Raw genomic sequence first — 14,551 nt, 5'->3', positions numbered from 1 at the left:
GTTGGATTTCTCTCTTTTACTATTTTATATCTCTAGAAATGTGAAAAATTTTGGAGACCTAGTCATTGAAAGAGCTTAAGGAAACAGATTTACTGTGCAAGTATTTTCTAATTTTCAGAAGTACAGAACTTTCTTAGTTATGAACTAAACTTTTAACATATCAAATGTACTATTTTAACTGAGGACTGGTCTAAAGTCTTGAAACCAAATGAGTGGGGACACTAGAAGATAATCAGATAAGTTGCTAAATGTGTGTTTTTGGCCTAGTTGTGGAAGCTTACTCACACAAGTAGTCCCATTATATGGGACTACTTCAGTAAATACTCACCAACATGATCCACAACCAGAAAAATATGTTAGTTTTCTGGGAGTGGATTCTAAGCTGTGGGAGTTTCTGAGTTGTGGAGAGGCTGAGTGTGTTGGTAGGGCAAGGAATTCTCTTTATGGATAATGCTTGGAGCCTGAGGGTGTTTCTATGCAAAAGGCAGATGAGGAGGTTAAAAGAATATTTATTTTGAGTCAATGGCAGAGGGCAAAGGCAAACCAAAGTAGGATCAAAAATGTTTTTCTCGAGTGTTTACTAGGCTCACTTAATGTTGGATGGAAAATCTGCTTGGTTTCTGATAAATAATACTTTCGGCTACCGTTGGCAGCAAAACTGTTTTGATAATTGTTACAAAGGAGGGATATACCACAACAAAAAAGATAAAAGATGTTTAAAATCGTCTTTTCTTTAGAGGTAATGGGATAAACTTTCAAAGCTGTGCATGGTTTCTACACAATAAATCCCCTTAATAAATAACACAATTTTCTTCTGCAACTCTTGAAATACTGAAATAAAAGTGTAGTCTATTGTGCAATGTGTTATAAAAGTTTAAAAGTAAAGGAAACATCAGACAGTCTCCCTTAAGTCTGAAAATGCATATAGTAGCAATAATACCAAATATATATTACCACTAGGATTGTAAAGAGTATATCTTATTCTTTAGCCTTACGTTTTATTACAGTTGCAACGAAGTAGATTGTAGAAAAATATTGTATAAAATAACTCCTTACACTACTAAAAGACAAAACAAAAACACCAAGTCCTCCTTTATATAACTCTAGTTAGCTAAAGTAGAAAAATGATCTATGACCAGCTCCTCAGTGGTTGTAAATTGGAATGAGTTCAGCAGAACAATGCTGATTTATATCATCTAAAGAACTGGCCCCTAATGTTTTTTGATCCTGTAAACTTGGTGAAGGTTCACTGCTCTATTTTGGCATTTGACATGTGAGAAATGAGAAAATGCTATGAAACCAACTCTGGTGTGTTCCTTTAGTCATTCAACAACAACAAAATCCTTCCATATAGCACTGGTCTACAATTTTTGAGAAGTCGTCTGCTTCAGAGATAAAATGTGCTATTTATTATGTATTTTGATGTGCTGAATTCAAATATGACAATTAAAACAACTGATTGGCTACTGTTTCTAAGACATTTAAGTTTTTACATTTTATGTCTATGTATATTGTGTAGATAGTAGAGTTTTAATCATAAATTGTAAACCTATGTCTTTTCATGTGTTTATGGTTGCTTTACATGATAATAGTTCACCTGTCCTGTTTATGTAACACTTTCAAAATCAGCAAAAGGGTTATATAAATAAAATTTATTATGAAACAAAAGGCAAAAAACTATTCTGTACATAGTTTAGTCCTATTCAGTGTCTACTCGGCGCTTCTTGGCTTGTCTCTTGTATTCATTAAATGGAGCATCTCTTGTCACTGTCCAGCAATAGTCTGCAAGCATTGATGGGCTCCATTTGCCCTGATAGCGTTTCTCCATTGTTGCAATGTCCTGGTGAAATCGCTCGCCGTGCTCGTCGCTCACTGCTCCGCAGTTCGGTGGAAAAAAATCTAGATGACTGCAAAAAATGCACCTTTAGTGACATGTTGCAACCAAGGCTTTTGTATGCCTTGAGGAGGTTTTCCACCAACAACCTGTAGTTGTCTGCTTTGTTGTTTCCGAGAAAATTTATTGCCACTAACTGGAAGGCTTTCCATGCCGTCTTTTCCTTGCCATGCAGTGCATGGTCAAATGCATCATCTCGAAGAAGTTCACGAATCTGAGGACCAACAAAGACACCTTCCTTTATCTTAGCTTCACTTAACCTTGGAAATTTTCCACGGAGGTACTTGAAAGCTGCTTGTGTTTTGTCAATGGCCTTGACAAAGTTCTTCATCAGACCCAGCTTGATGTGTAACAAAATCTTCCTTGATTCAACAAGTGGTGGATGCTGAACACTTTTCCTCCCAGGCTCCAATGACTGTCGGAGTGGCCAATCTTTCTTGATGTAGTGGGAATCTCTTGCACGACTATCCCATTGGCAGAGAAAACAGCAGTACTTTGTGTATCCAGTCTGAAGACCAAGCAAGAGAGCAACAACCTTCAAATCGCCACAAAGCTGCCACTGATGTTGGTCATAGTTTATGCACCTCAAAAGTTGTTTCATGTTGTCATAGGTTTCCTTCATATGGACTGCATGACCAACTGGAATTGATGGCAAAACATTGCCATTATGCAGTAAAACAGCTTTAAGACTCATCTTCGATGAATCAATGAACAGTCTCCACTCATCTGGATCGTGAACCATGTTGAGGGCTGCCATCACACCATCGATGTTGTTGCAGGCTACAAGATCACCTTCCATGAAGAAGAATGGGACAAGATCCTTTTGACAGTCACGGAACATGGAAACCCTAACATCACCTGCCAGGAGATTCCCCTGCTGTAGTCTGGAGCCCAACAGCTCTGCCTTACTCTTGGGTAGTTCCAAATCCCTGACAAGGTCCTTCAGTTCACCTTGTGTTATGAGGTGTGGTTCAGAGGAGGAGGATGGGAGAAAATGTGGGTCCTGTGACATTGATGATTCAGGACCAGAAGTTTCCTCCTCTTCCTCTTCCTCTTCCTCGTCTGACTTAAGTGAGAATGATTCTGGTGCATCAGGAACCTGCAGTCCTTCTCCGTGGGGTACTGGGCGTATAGCTGATGGAATGTTTGGATAATGCACAGTCCACTTTTTCTTCTTTGACACACCTTTCCCAACTGGAGGCACCATGCAGAAGTAACAATTGCTGGTATGATCTGTTGGCTCTCTCCAAATCATTGGCACTGCAAAAGGCATAGATTTCCTTTTCCTGTTCAACCACTGGCGAAGATTTGTTGCACAAGTGTTGCAGCATATGTGTGGGGCCCACCTCTTGTCCTGATCTCCAATTTTGCAGCCAAAATAAAGGTGATAGGCTTTCTTAACCATGGTGGTTATACTGCGCTTTTGTGATGCAAAAGTCACTTCACCACAAACATAGCAGAAGTTATCTGCACTGTTCACACAAGTACGAGGCATCTTTGCTCACTTTGGCTAAACAGAAATGTGTCCCTTTGCAAAATCAAACACTGACAAATAAGAGAGCACGACACTGTATGATTTCTAGAGCTGATATAGGGCAATTTGTTCAGCAGAGTGATGTAAGCTTCGTTATGATTGCATCATCCATGACTTCTAGGAATAACAGGATGCAATTCATATCATGTATGATGCAATACCAGCTTCAGATTGCATCATTCATTGTTTTGCCTAAAAAGCAAGTACTGTCCAAACCCAGTCATAGATTTATTCATAGATCCAGTCAAAGACGTATTTTAGTCATTTCTGGTTTAAATTGAGATCCCTTCCCTTTATAACTCACTTATCCTCCGCCATTCCCAAGTCAAGGGTCGTATATACTGACCCAATAGCATATCTTGAAAACTAGAGCCAATCAACAATTTTAAGCATCATTTTCGTTCTCAGTGACCTAGAATTAGTAACGTTTGACTACATTTATTTCAGAAGCATTTTGGCTGTTGAGCAGTGTAATCAGTACTCTGCAAAACCAAGCATACTTCTCATCACTGCCAAAGAGTGACTATAAAAACTTATTTTTAAATTAATGTGCAATCCTCTAGATGAACTTTAACACATTCAAAAGTTCTATTGCAATTAGTACCCAAAAGTCTGACAGCTTGAATGAATTTAATCCTAAATCCTTGAGCCAAATCCTGCTCTAAATTACATCTGTGCAACCCATGGACTTAACTGGACATCTAAAATGAAGGCAAAATTCCACACTTTTAGTTGGCAAACCTGGACTATACATCTCTTAAAAATAGGCTTTGCTGCAGTATTTCAGCACTTTTGTTTCCTCAGAAGGAAACACTGGATGCAAAAATGAAAGAAATGGACCTGATTTTCCTTTTCTTACACTGGCATAAAACAAGAGTAACCCTGTTAAAGTTAATGGAGTCTCACTGGCATGAAATCAGTATAAGTGAAAGAAGAATCAGGCCCATTGTTTTTAAAAAGTTAACAGCATTTTCTCAAGTTTCAGTAAATGTTTAAAGTTCAGGGCAAAAATTTTGGGGAGAGCTTATTTTGTGAGAACTAGTTTGTTTTACCTACACAATGTCACATTTTCTGAGGGCTAAAAAGACAATTCTAAAAGCTCCAGTGGAATTAAGTGAACGGAAAAGTCCAATTGTACTTCATACTGGTGAAAATACAAGGGTATGGTTATAGTAACTTGGACACAATATACTCACCAGCTTGCCCAAGGGTATATTCCTGATGTCTTGTTCCTATTCTGTTAGTAGCTGTGCAATTATATCGCCCAAAATCATTGTCAGATGTGGGAGCAATCTTGAAAATAAGCATAAACAAAATTTTAAATATTATTTTCTAATGATTAATTACAAAAAATATCATTGACCTTCTCAAAATTTAAATTCATTCTGCTTAAAGAGTATTAGGATGTCCCCTTATTTTACCTTGCCAAATACATTGCACAAAATGGTGACATAAATGTGGTGGATCTGTGACAAATTCTCTCTTTTTCAAAGCTTGTATGAAAAAATATTCATGAAACAACAGAAGGATAAGTTGAAATATTTCAAATCCAGAGTTTCAACACTGAATGGAAAACATCCTCTAGGGAAGTTAAAGACAACATGACCCCTCCTTCTGTCCATAATAGGTAAATGAGGCCACTTTGTCCTAGGAAAGAGGAAGGGACCAGGCTACGAGCCCTCTAGAAATATTTAACCTAACATTAGGGGTAGGTGGTGACTGAAAGAGGTAGGTGAGCTGTCTTCCAGGATATCTGGGTCCTTACAAATGGACACTGCAAGATTCAGGGTATGCATAGCTTTATCTGTGATCACTGGAAAGTAGCGTGGCTGTGAAATATTGGTAGGGGAAAGGTGTTAAATGTATTTCCTCAAATGTATTTGAGTAATATTACTTTAATTTAAAACAGTGTTTCTCAAATGCGGCCACCAGGGGCTTTCCTTGCGGCCACACCCTCTTGGGCTGTGATGAAGGTGTGGGGGGAGGGCAAAGCAGCTGCCCCTCTCCCTCCCTGTTGCTCCTGGATGCACCACATTGGTATTGGTTGCTATGGAGACACCTGGGGCACAATGCGGGAGGACCAGGCAGCCAGTGAATTCCCCAACTTCCTGGGGGATGGGGGGGGGGGGGGTGAGGCTTGGCCTTTGGGTTCAGCCCTGGGGTAGTGAGGCAGCAGCCTTTTCACAACAGACTTCTTGTCTAGCACTAAATCAGTTACAATGATTTGGACATGTATTTGTTGTTCCTGCAGCTAATTACGTATTTTAGGGAAAAGTGTGAGAGCGGTCACCAGCAAGAGTTGGTGGCTGCACTATGAGGCCACCAAATAATTTGTCCTGAGAACCCCTGATTTAAAACACTAGATACTTAGAACTTGTCCATATGGAGAGTTAGTGCATGACAAGCTGGGGTATAAATCTGCAGCATACTAGCAGTCACATAATAAATTGCAGTGTGGACATAGCGACTGTGCATTAAAAGTTCCACAGAGCACTTTGACCTGCTGTTGTTTGAAACATCAATGGGTCAAAGAGCACTATGGAACTTTTAGTGTGTGGTAGCAGTGTCCAAATGGCCAGCTAGCATGTGGCATGCTAGAGCACTGTAGATGTACACCACAGCTTGCTATACACTAACTCTCCATATAGACATGCCCTTAGTGGTCATTCTTTTAACAGAAGTTGTGACATTACAATTTCTATGAATATTGAGGTTTATGATCTCAATCTCCTATGTATAATGTAGGGGCCCAATCCTGACCTCCTCTTTTAAGCAAAACTCCCATTGGTGTTAATGGGATTTTTGCCTGAATGAAGGACTCAGATTCAGAATTCAGGCAAATTTATAGTCACCATTATGTAAACCATTGCATATTTTCCTGATTACTAACTTATTTTTGCAGTACACCATTGGTTTCAACACTTCACTCCCCTAACAATATATATATATATATATATATATAGCACCAGTAATGTCTATAACAAGTAGAAACAGATTTGCTAAACCCAAGATATCATATTCAGAACATTTCTCATTACCTCTTCAAGAACTTTTCAATCATTCATTGTCATTATTGATACATTGGAAAGGGAAGAAAGATCCAATAGGGAGAATAAGCAGGTACATAAATGAGAAGGATAGTCAGGAGGGATTTCTTTCCTGGCATTATTTTTTAAGTTGTGCAGCTCTTATTTGTTTAAAACAGATATTCTAAGACACCGCAGTGATGCATTTTTCAGTCACCCACTCGCAGTGACGCTTGAGTTCTCACAGCTCAAGAGCCTTAAAAAAAGAGTCAGCAGATTCATGCTTTAAAATCACTCTTCAACTGTGAACCTCCTTTTCATGTGACATAACTACAAACTGAATTTAAAAGAAGACAGTATAAAGATAGTGACATAGAATTGCTAGCTAGCCAGTAGTGTTTGTTTGTGTCAAATTCACAGTGACTTTGAACCCATTTCTCTTATAGTCTCTTAAAATCTTGTTTGCATGATAGTAAGCAGATACTATCCTGCTCCCTATGAAATCAATCACAGGGTTTTCGCTGACCTCAAGGGAAAAATGATAAGGCCCACTGACATCTTAGAAGCACATGTGTCAACAGTAAGCACTGCACTGTATTTTATAGATTACACTGATTTGCTGAAATTACAAAGAAAACTTTCCCACAATCTTTTCAGCACTAAATTATCAAAGAATTAGGAACAAAGCAACTCATTAGGATTAGATTTAATGTAAAGATATATTAGCAATCAGATATAAAATACATTTATTTTACTCACGCAAATGGAAGATCTAAAATATTATGTCTTGGGTAATTTTATATATGTAATACTGAGAAATTATCCCTCCCCAGTAATGATAATATTCTTTTTCACTTTTAGAGCACTTTTCATTCAACAACACCAAAGCACTTTATATACATTAATTAATTTACCTTCACAACACTCTTCTGAGGAAGACTCTTTCTGACTCTTCAGGGGCTGCCCTACTGTAACTCTGAGCCAAATGTATGTTAAAACTTTCTGTTTTCTACTGTCTTTATAACTTCAGCAGAATAACTAGATCAGATACTTATTTGAAATACACCTCTACGCCAATAGAACGCTGTCCTCGGGAGCCAAAAAATCTTACCGCGTTATAGGTGAAACCGCCTTATATCGAACTTCTTTGATCCGCCGGAGTGCGCACCCCCCCACCCACCCCCGGGAGCACTGCTTTACCGCGTTATATCCAAATTCATGTTATATCGGATCACGTTATATCAGGGTAGAGTACATAGGGTAGGGTAATGTACATGTTAGCAATGTTACTTCATTCCTTTCATTATACATATTTTGATGTATTTTGTTATACTGCATCAGGATGTCAGTATATAATCTTTATTTCCATATTTACTAACTTCACTGGGGTCCATTTCCCTGATAAACCAGAACTGGAAATTGACTTAGGGAAAGGCATCCCCTAAAAAAGGCCGGAAACAGGACTCGGACTCCTAGTGTCTGGTACAGTGAGGATACAATCCCCTCTTCTCCAGCTCCTCAATCCTCATATGAGGAGGAGGTGCTGGAGTCCAAGCAATGGGCTAGGGACCAGCTGTTGAGCAGGGAGGGGCTGACATCAGCCCTGCCCCAGGTGAAAATGATTAAGGAAGGAATCATGACCTGCACAGTATGAGTTATTGCAAGATAGTTCCCAGATGAGTTAAGTTAATAAAGTTGTTGGGGCCTAATTAAATCCCATCCTTGGCATCTTGTTTTTCCTCATGTGCGCCAGTCAACATAGCTTGTTATTGGGACTGGCTCTAAGAGATAAGAAAGGACATTAGTCTCTATACAAAAGCCTTGTTATGGAGACTGCCAACAAGAAAGCCAATTAGTTTTGTACTGCATATACATGTCTGCTTTGAGCTGGACTGAAATGGCCAAATTCTTTTCATGCAGGCACTAAATCATTGATAATATCAATCTACTGAATCAGTTTTAATATTTTTTAAATGTTCATGTTTTATTTACTACTTTGCAAACAACTCAGATTATATTAATGTTCACTGAGAGTGGTGAACTGAAGGCAAGACAATTGATTGGAACCAAGGACTTCTTTCTAGCTGATCACAAGGAATATGGAGATAAATAGCTCATAAGATTTTTTCTTCATTACATCACAGATCTGATCTGTAAGTGTTTTATACAACTCCAGTAATAATTCCTGATCAGTGAAGAAATTAAATGACTCCCAACTGATAAATGTAATTTGCTAATTTACATTTAAAGCCTTACCTCTAATATCAGCTTTCTTCCTGCACTGTAAGTCTTTAAATGGGTAGTATTTTTTGCAGGTAAAACTAATTTTCCTCTTCTCCAGTGAACTGAAGCTATAGGATTAGATAGTACTTCACAACTTATATTGATAGGATTGCCTTCCCAAGAATAATACAAGGTTTGATTTGACACAAATGTTGGAGCATCTGCAAAAAAAAGAGAGTATTAAACAAATACGTTATCTGCTTCTGTTTCCATCAAATATGCAACACATTTTTATTCAAGTACTGTATATACTACTAAGGTTATCATGGAAATTTGAATTTACAAATGTGTCACTTCATAATATGGACTGCTACAATGTCAGTTCTCATCTATGAGTTTTTCATGTTGTCATCTTGGATAGTTCTCTGAAACCATCTCATCAATATGCAGTGGCAATCAAAAAAGCTAACAAAATTTTAGAAACCGTTAGTAAAGGAATAGATAATAAGACAGAAAATATCGTAATGCCATTATATAAATCCATTGTACGCCGAGACCTTGAATACGGTTGAATACTGTGTGCAGTTGTCCAGCTATACCGAAAAAAGGACAGGATACACTTGATATGGATTTAATCAGGCTGCAACTTTATTATTAGATGTCTGGGACTACCTGGCAGATAAGTGTACATTGTACAGTGCACGTAAACCCTGTTTGTTTTGTAACTACCTGGGCAGGGGGCTTCTACCAGCTCCCCCTCTTTTTCCATCAAGGTCCCTCAAGCAAATCCATTTTCGGGACCTTACCATCCACCCCCTTTCCCCCCCCCCATAGGAGGGGTAAGATGGGCGATAAGAAAGGGCGTTTGGCTCCATGCCATTCCAACCATTGGAGCCCAACCCCCCCAATGTTCTGTTCATTTAACCAGCACCACCTTTTTAAGTCCTTTACCAGGCCATTTATCTGGTCACTGGATGCCTTCCCAATGGAGTACCTGCACTGGACATCTGCCCCACACTTAACAAATAAGTTGCGACATATAGCCTACCACACCTTTTGTGCTCATCATAATAGGTCTTCTCTAACACCTGCTGTGAGGAAGGTGAAAAAAACCACTCCACCGAAGCCAATATGGTGGTGAGGGAAAAAATTCCTTCCCAGCCCCCTTAAAAAGGAGGGAATAGCACAATGCCCAAAGCAGGTTCAAACCCACCTGATAATCACACCTTAAGGGGAGGGAGGGTGGGTGTTGCCTTGCCTGCTGCATGGAGAACGGGGTTTCCAACGCCAGAGCTTGCACCTTTAAAGACTTCCACCCTTACATTCCAAGAGAGTGAGTCACTGCTGCAAAGCTGACCAACACCACCTTTTTGCAGTAGTTTCTCATCTTATTCTCCCTACCTGCCCCCATTCACCATAAAGCACTACTGTCTTCCTCCAACAAGCCTGGGCAACGGCCCCCCTGCTTTCAGTGCAGGGCAGTCATTCTTGTTGTCCCATCTATATAGCTATATCAAATCTATATCTATCTATCTATCTATGAACTGGAAAGCTTGAAGAGAATGGAAAAAAAAATCAGAGGGATAGAGCAGCTTCTGTATAAGGAGAGATTAAAAGGACGGGGACAATTCATCTTAGAAAAGAGACAACTAAGAGGGGATGTCATAGATGTCTATAAAATCATGACTGGTGTGGTGAAAGTGAATAAGGAAGCCTTATTTACCCATTCCCACAACATAAGAATCAGGGATAACCCAATGAAATTAATAGGCAGCGGAGTTAAAATAAACATAAGGAAGCAGTTCTTCACACAGTGCACAGTCAACCTGTGCAACTCATTGCTAGGGGATGTTGGGAAGGCCAAAAGTATTAGTGGCTTCAAAAAAGAATTAGATAAGTTCTTGGAGGATAGGTCCAATGGCTATTAGTGAAGATGCATCCCCATGCTCTAGGTGTCCCTGAACCACTGACTGCCAGAAGCTGGGACTGGACGACAGGGGATAGATCACTGGATAAATTGCCTTGTTCTGTTCATTCCCTCTGAAGTATCTGGTACTGGCCACTGTCGGAACACAGGATACTAGGCTTGATGGACCTTTGGTCCTCACCCAATATGACCATTCTTATGTTCATGTTGGATTCTGGATCTCTTATTTTGGAAGAATTCTCATCTGGTAATACTGTATTAGATGATGCCCTAGTTTAGGGATCGGCAACCTTTGGCACGCAGCCCGTCAGGGTAAGCACCCTGGTGGGCCGGGCCGGTTTGTTTATCTGCCGCATCTCCAGGTTTGGCCAATCATGGCTCCCACTGGCTGCGGTTCGCCGCTACAGGCCAATGGGGGCAGCGGGAAGCGGCACGGGCCGAGGGATGTGCTGGCCAATTTTGGGGTCTTTTTCTTATATAGGCTCCTATTGCCCCCCACCCCGTCCCGATTTGTCACATTTGCTGTCTGGTCACCCTATCCTTAGGAGGGGCCAGAATGATGGCTACTGGTGAAGATGAGGAAGGTGATGGTGATGAGGAAGATAATGGCTAACATTTCAGGTTGTTCTGCAAGGGATGGTGTGAGTGTGGATGTTCAGATCTACTTTCTGTATTATCTCTATCTAGCTTACTGAGTTAGAGTGTGTGTGACTTTGATAAATGTATTAATAAAATATGTATTTGTAAATATAAAAGAGTTCCTATAGTGTGAGTGTTGCACTGTGCACATCAGGGTTCCCAACTATATAATAATTTTTAATAATACTGGGCCTGATCTTGGGACAAAAAGCTGTCAACCCTCAAAGTGATAACTGGGATTTTTTACTCATAATCTATAGTTCAGGCTAAAGCCTCTATAACTAATTGAATGAGAGAAGATGCTCTTGTGTTTACAAGTGAACTGAGACCTATGAGCACTGGGTTCAGTCAAAGACTCTGTCAAAGACTTCATATGTGACCTTCAGCAAGTCACCCTACTCTCTCAGTTCCTGGTGTGTAAAATTGGACATTTAATATTCCTGTCCCCCATCCTTTTTCTGTTTAGATTTAGATTTCTATTTAGATTGTAAGATCTTTGGAGCAGGAATAGCCTTTTCCTATGTATATGTACAGCACCTAGCACAACAGGGCTCCAATCTTGACTGAGGTCTCTAAACATGACAGTAATCCAATAAATAATATTTGAAGATCCAATAATACACTGTCACCCTGAAAAAGCAGAGATGGTATATCCACATATCTTCAGCATGTGTGCTTGAAGTCTCCTCCACAAGAGTGTAGCTTGACTAAATGTGGGTAAAATTACCTGAAATCAACACTAAAATGTATTACACTATTAGAAAATGGTGGATCAGGAGGGAAAACCGTAAGTCTGTGAAAAGACTAAAACAATCAGTTTATATTTACATCAGAAAATTAAGAGGAGTGTTAGGAGCTTTGAGACCAGAACAAAGCATGAATACTGAAACGAATGCTGAAGTCTAGCCTCAGGATGGTTTAACTATGTGTTTTCTTTGAAATGCAAATCTGCAAATTCCTTCCATATTTGCCTTTGTGAAAGAGCATCATCTTTTGGTATAATTCTGTTACTGTTACAGGTGTATATACTGGACTTGACTGATATCACTGGGAGTTCTGGACGCAGTAGATCAAGGATGATATATATTACTGAGAGTAAGCAAAGATTTTCAGAAGTATTCAGTTTTTTCCTCTTCCAAAAGGCAGCAGTTGGCTCTGATTTAATAAGGAGTGAAAGAGATGTGTTCTCATGGCCATATTTGAGTTTTGTAGTATAAGCAAGAGCTCATCTTACTCTTTCAAAGGTTATAATACTGAGTAATTTAATCACACCTAGGTTGATGCAATACTTAAATACTTAAGTCAGAGCTATGGTACTTATATGTAACATATAAAGGGCAGATTTTGGCCTGAAAATACTTTTATATGAAGGATGGAATAGCAGAGGAGCTGTAGAACTTGATATTTCATATTAACAGAGATTTGTGAACAGGAAAGCTTGCCATAGCATCTCCCTACATTATGATTAGATATGTTCAGCACTCTTACAGCACTAAACCTGAGTGCAATGGCGACTCCTGGGATGATGGGCTGATTAGAGAGAATGGTCGGGAGGGTAACTGAAAAACTGGCATTTCCCCAGCAGGCAATTTTCGCATGCCTCTAAATATATGTAAGCGTGACATTGCATACTAGAGCCAAGAAAGTATGTGTGCATGTCTGACCACAGTAACATGTGCCACAAAATGCAGCAATTCCATCATGCATTTTAGATATGCAATTTCTATTACATAGCACATAATTTCTCAAAATTACTTGATATTCCTGAACTAGTGGACATTAGCATGGATGCAGAAGGTGGCAAGTTGTTCTATCTGGTCAGCAGTAAATTTTCCCCCTCAAGCTTTGATTTTTGATAATGATATAATCCAGGCTGGTGTTGTGTGCTGTTTCTAACTCACTTTTGATCAAATCGCATCCCCTGTATGGGAAGTCTTATAAGGCAAATGAGGAGGTTGTGAATTTCTGTAGGTACACACATCTTGAAGAACAGAAGACTACCAGGGGAGACATCTATCAACCTCTTAGAAGCAAAGGCAAATCCAGGTTTCTGAGACCTACATTATTTATTCAATTATGTTTTTAAAAATGGACTGAATCTTATGTTCAAGGCACATACACTCATTCTTAAGCTGTTATGGGAATAGGGTGCCATATAGAATAGCAGAAACAAATCACAAATAGGACCAAATGTCCTCAAACAAAGTTGCTTCTCAAATCAACAGCTCAAAAACACTTGGCACTTCTAAACAAAAAAAGGTGTCTCAGTTTTCCCAACCTCCCAGAAGCCCTGGAAAAAGGGATGAGCCTCGCAGCATGAATTGCAGGTCAACAGATCTGGGCTTTAGCAAAGCGATGTGGGAATCCAATTCCAAAGTCCATGGCCCTTCATGGTAAATTACCTGCTTTAAGACCCTTTCCGAGCCCCTTCACTCTTAACAACAGGGAGGAATTTGTTGCAAATCTGAACTCATGGAGGATGGGTGAGGGTCCAGATGACTGAAGAAGGGCAAGCATAGTACCTATCTTTAAAACTGGGAACAAAGAGGACCTAGGGAATTCTAGACCAGTGAATTTAACTTCACTGGAAAGATACTGGAACAAATGATTAAACAATCAATTTGTAAGCACCTAGAGGATAACAGGATTATAAAGAATAGCCAGCATGGATTTGTCAAGAACAAACCACGCTAATTTCCTTCCTTGACAGGGTTACTGGCCTAGTGGGTAGAGGGGAAGTAATAGATGTGATATAACTTGATTATTCTAAGGCTTTTGACACAATCCCACATGACATCCTCACAAAGAAACTAGGGAAATGTGGTCTAGGAGAAATTACTATAAGGTGAGTGGCACAACTGGTCAAAAGACGATACTCACAGAGTAGTTATCAATGATTTACTGTCCAACTGGGAGGATGTATTTAGTGGGGTCTCACAGGGATCAGTCCTGTGTCCGATACTATTCAACATTTTCATTAATGGCTTGGATAATAGAGTGGTGAGTATGCATATTAAATTTGCAGATGATACCAAGCTGGGTGGGGTTTCTAGCACTTTGGAGAACAGGATTAGAATTCAAAATGACCATAACAAATTGGAGAACTGGTCTCAGTTCAATAAGATGAAATTCAATAAAGATAACTGCACACTACTTCACCTTGGAAGAAAAAAATCAAATGCACAACTACAAAATGGGAATATTTGGTTAAGTGGTATCACTGAAGAAAAGGATCTGGAAGTTATAATGGATCACAAATTGATTACAAGTCAACAATGGGATGCAGTTGTAAAAAAGACTAATATCGT

General features: G+C 39.5%; 1 protein-coding gene across 1 annotated transcript in view; it reads right to left on the bottom strand.

Moving 5' to 3' along the window:
- The window catches only part of NCAM2 (neural cell adhesion molecule 2), a 272,786-nt gene that overhangs the window by 143,984 nt on the left and 114,251 nt on the right, over positions 1 to 14,551 (bottom strand). Inside the window, exons 10-11 of the mRNA XM_065401487.1 lie at positions 8,711 to 8,898; positions 4,625 to 4,721 (exon numbers count right to left, since the gene is read on the bottom strand). Coding sequence (XP_065257559.1) covers positions 4,625 to 4,721; positions 8,711 to 8,898 — 285 coding nt within the window. The remainder of the gene's footprint in view (positions 1 to 4,624; positions 4,722 to 8,710; positions 8,899 to 14,551) is intronic.

Source organism: Emys orbicularis, chromosome 1 (assembly GCF_028017835.1).
Source record: "Emys orbicularis isolate rEmyOrb1 chromosome 1, rEmyOrb1.hap1, whole genome shotgun sequence".
Lineage (NCBI taxonomy): Eukaryota > Metazoa > Chordata > Testudines > Emydidae > Emys > Emys orbicularis.
The sequence above is the reverse complement of the archived record's forward strand: the minus strand, read 5'-3'. Positions and strand labels throughout refer to the sequence as shown.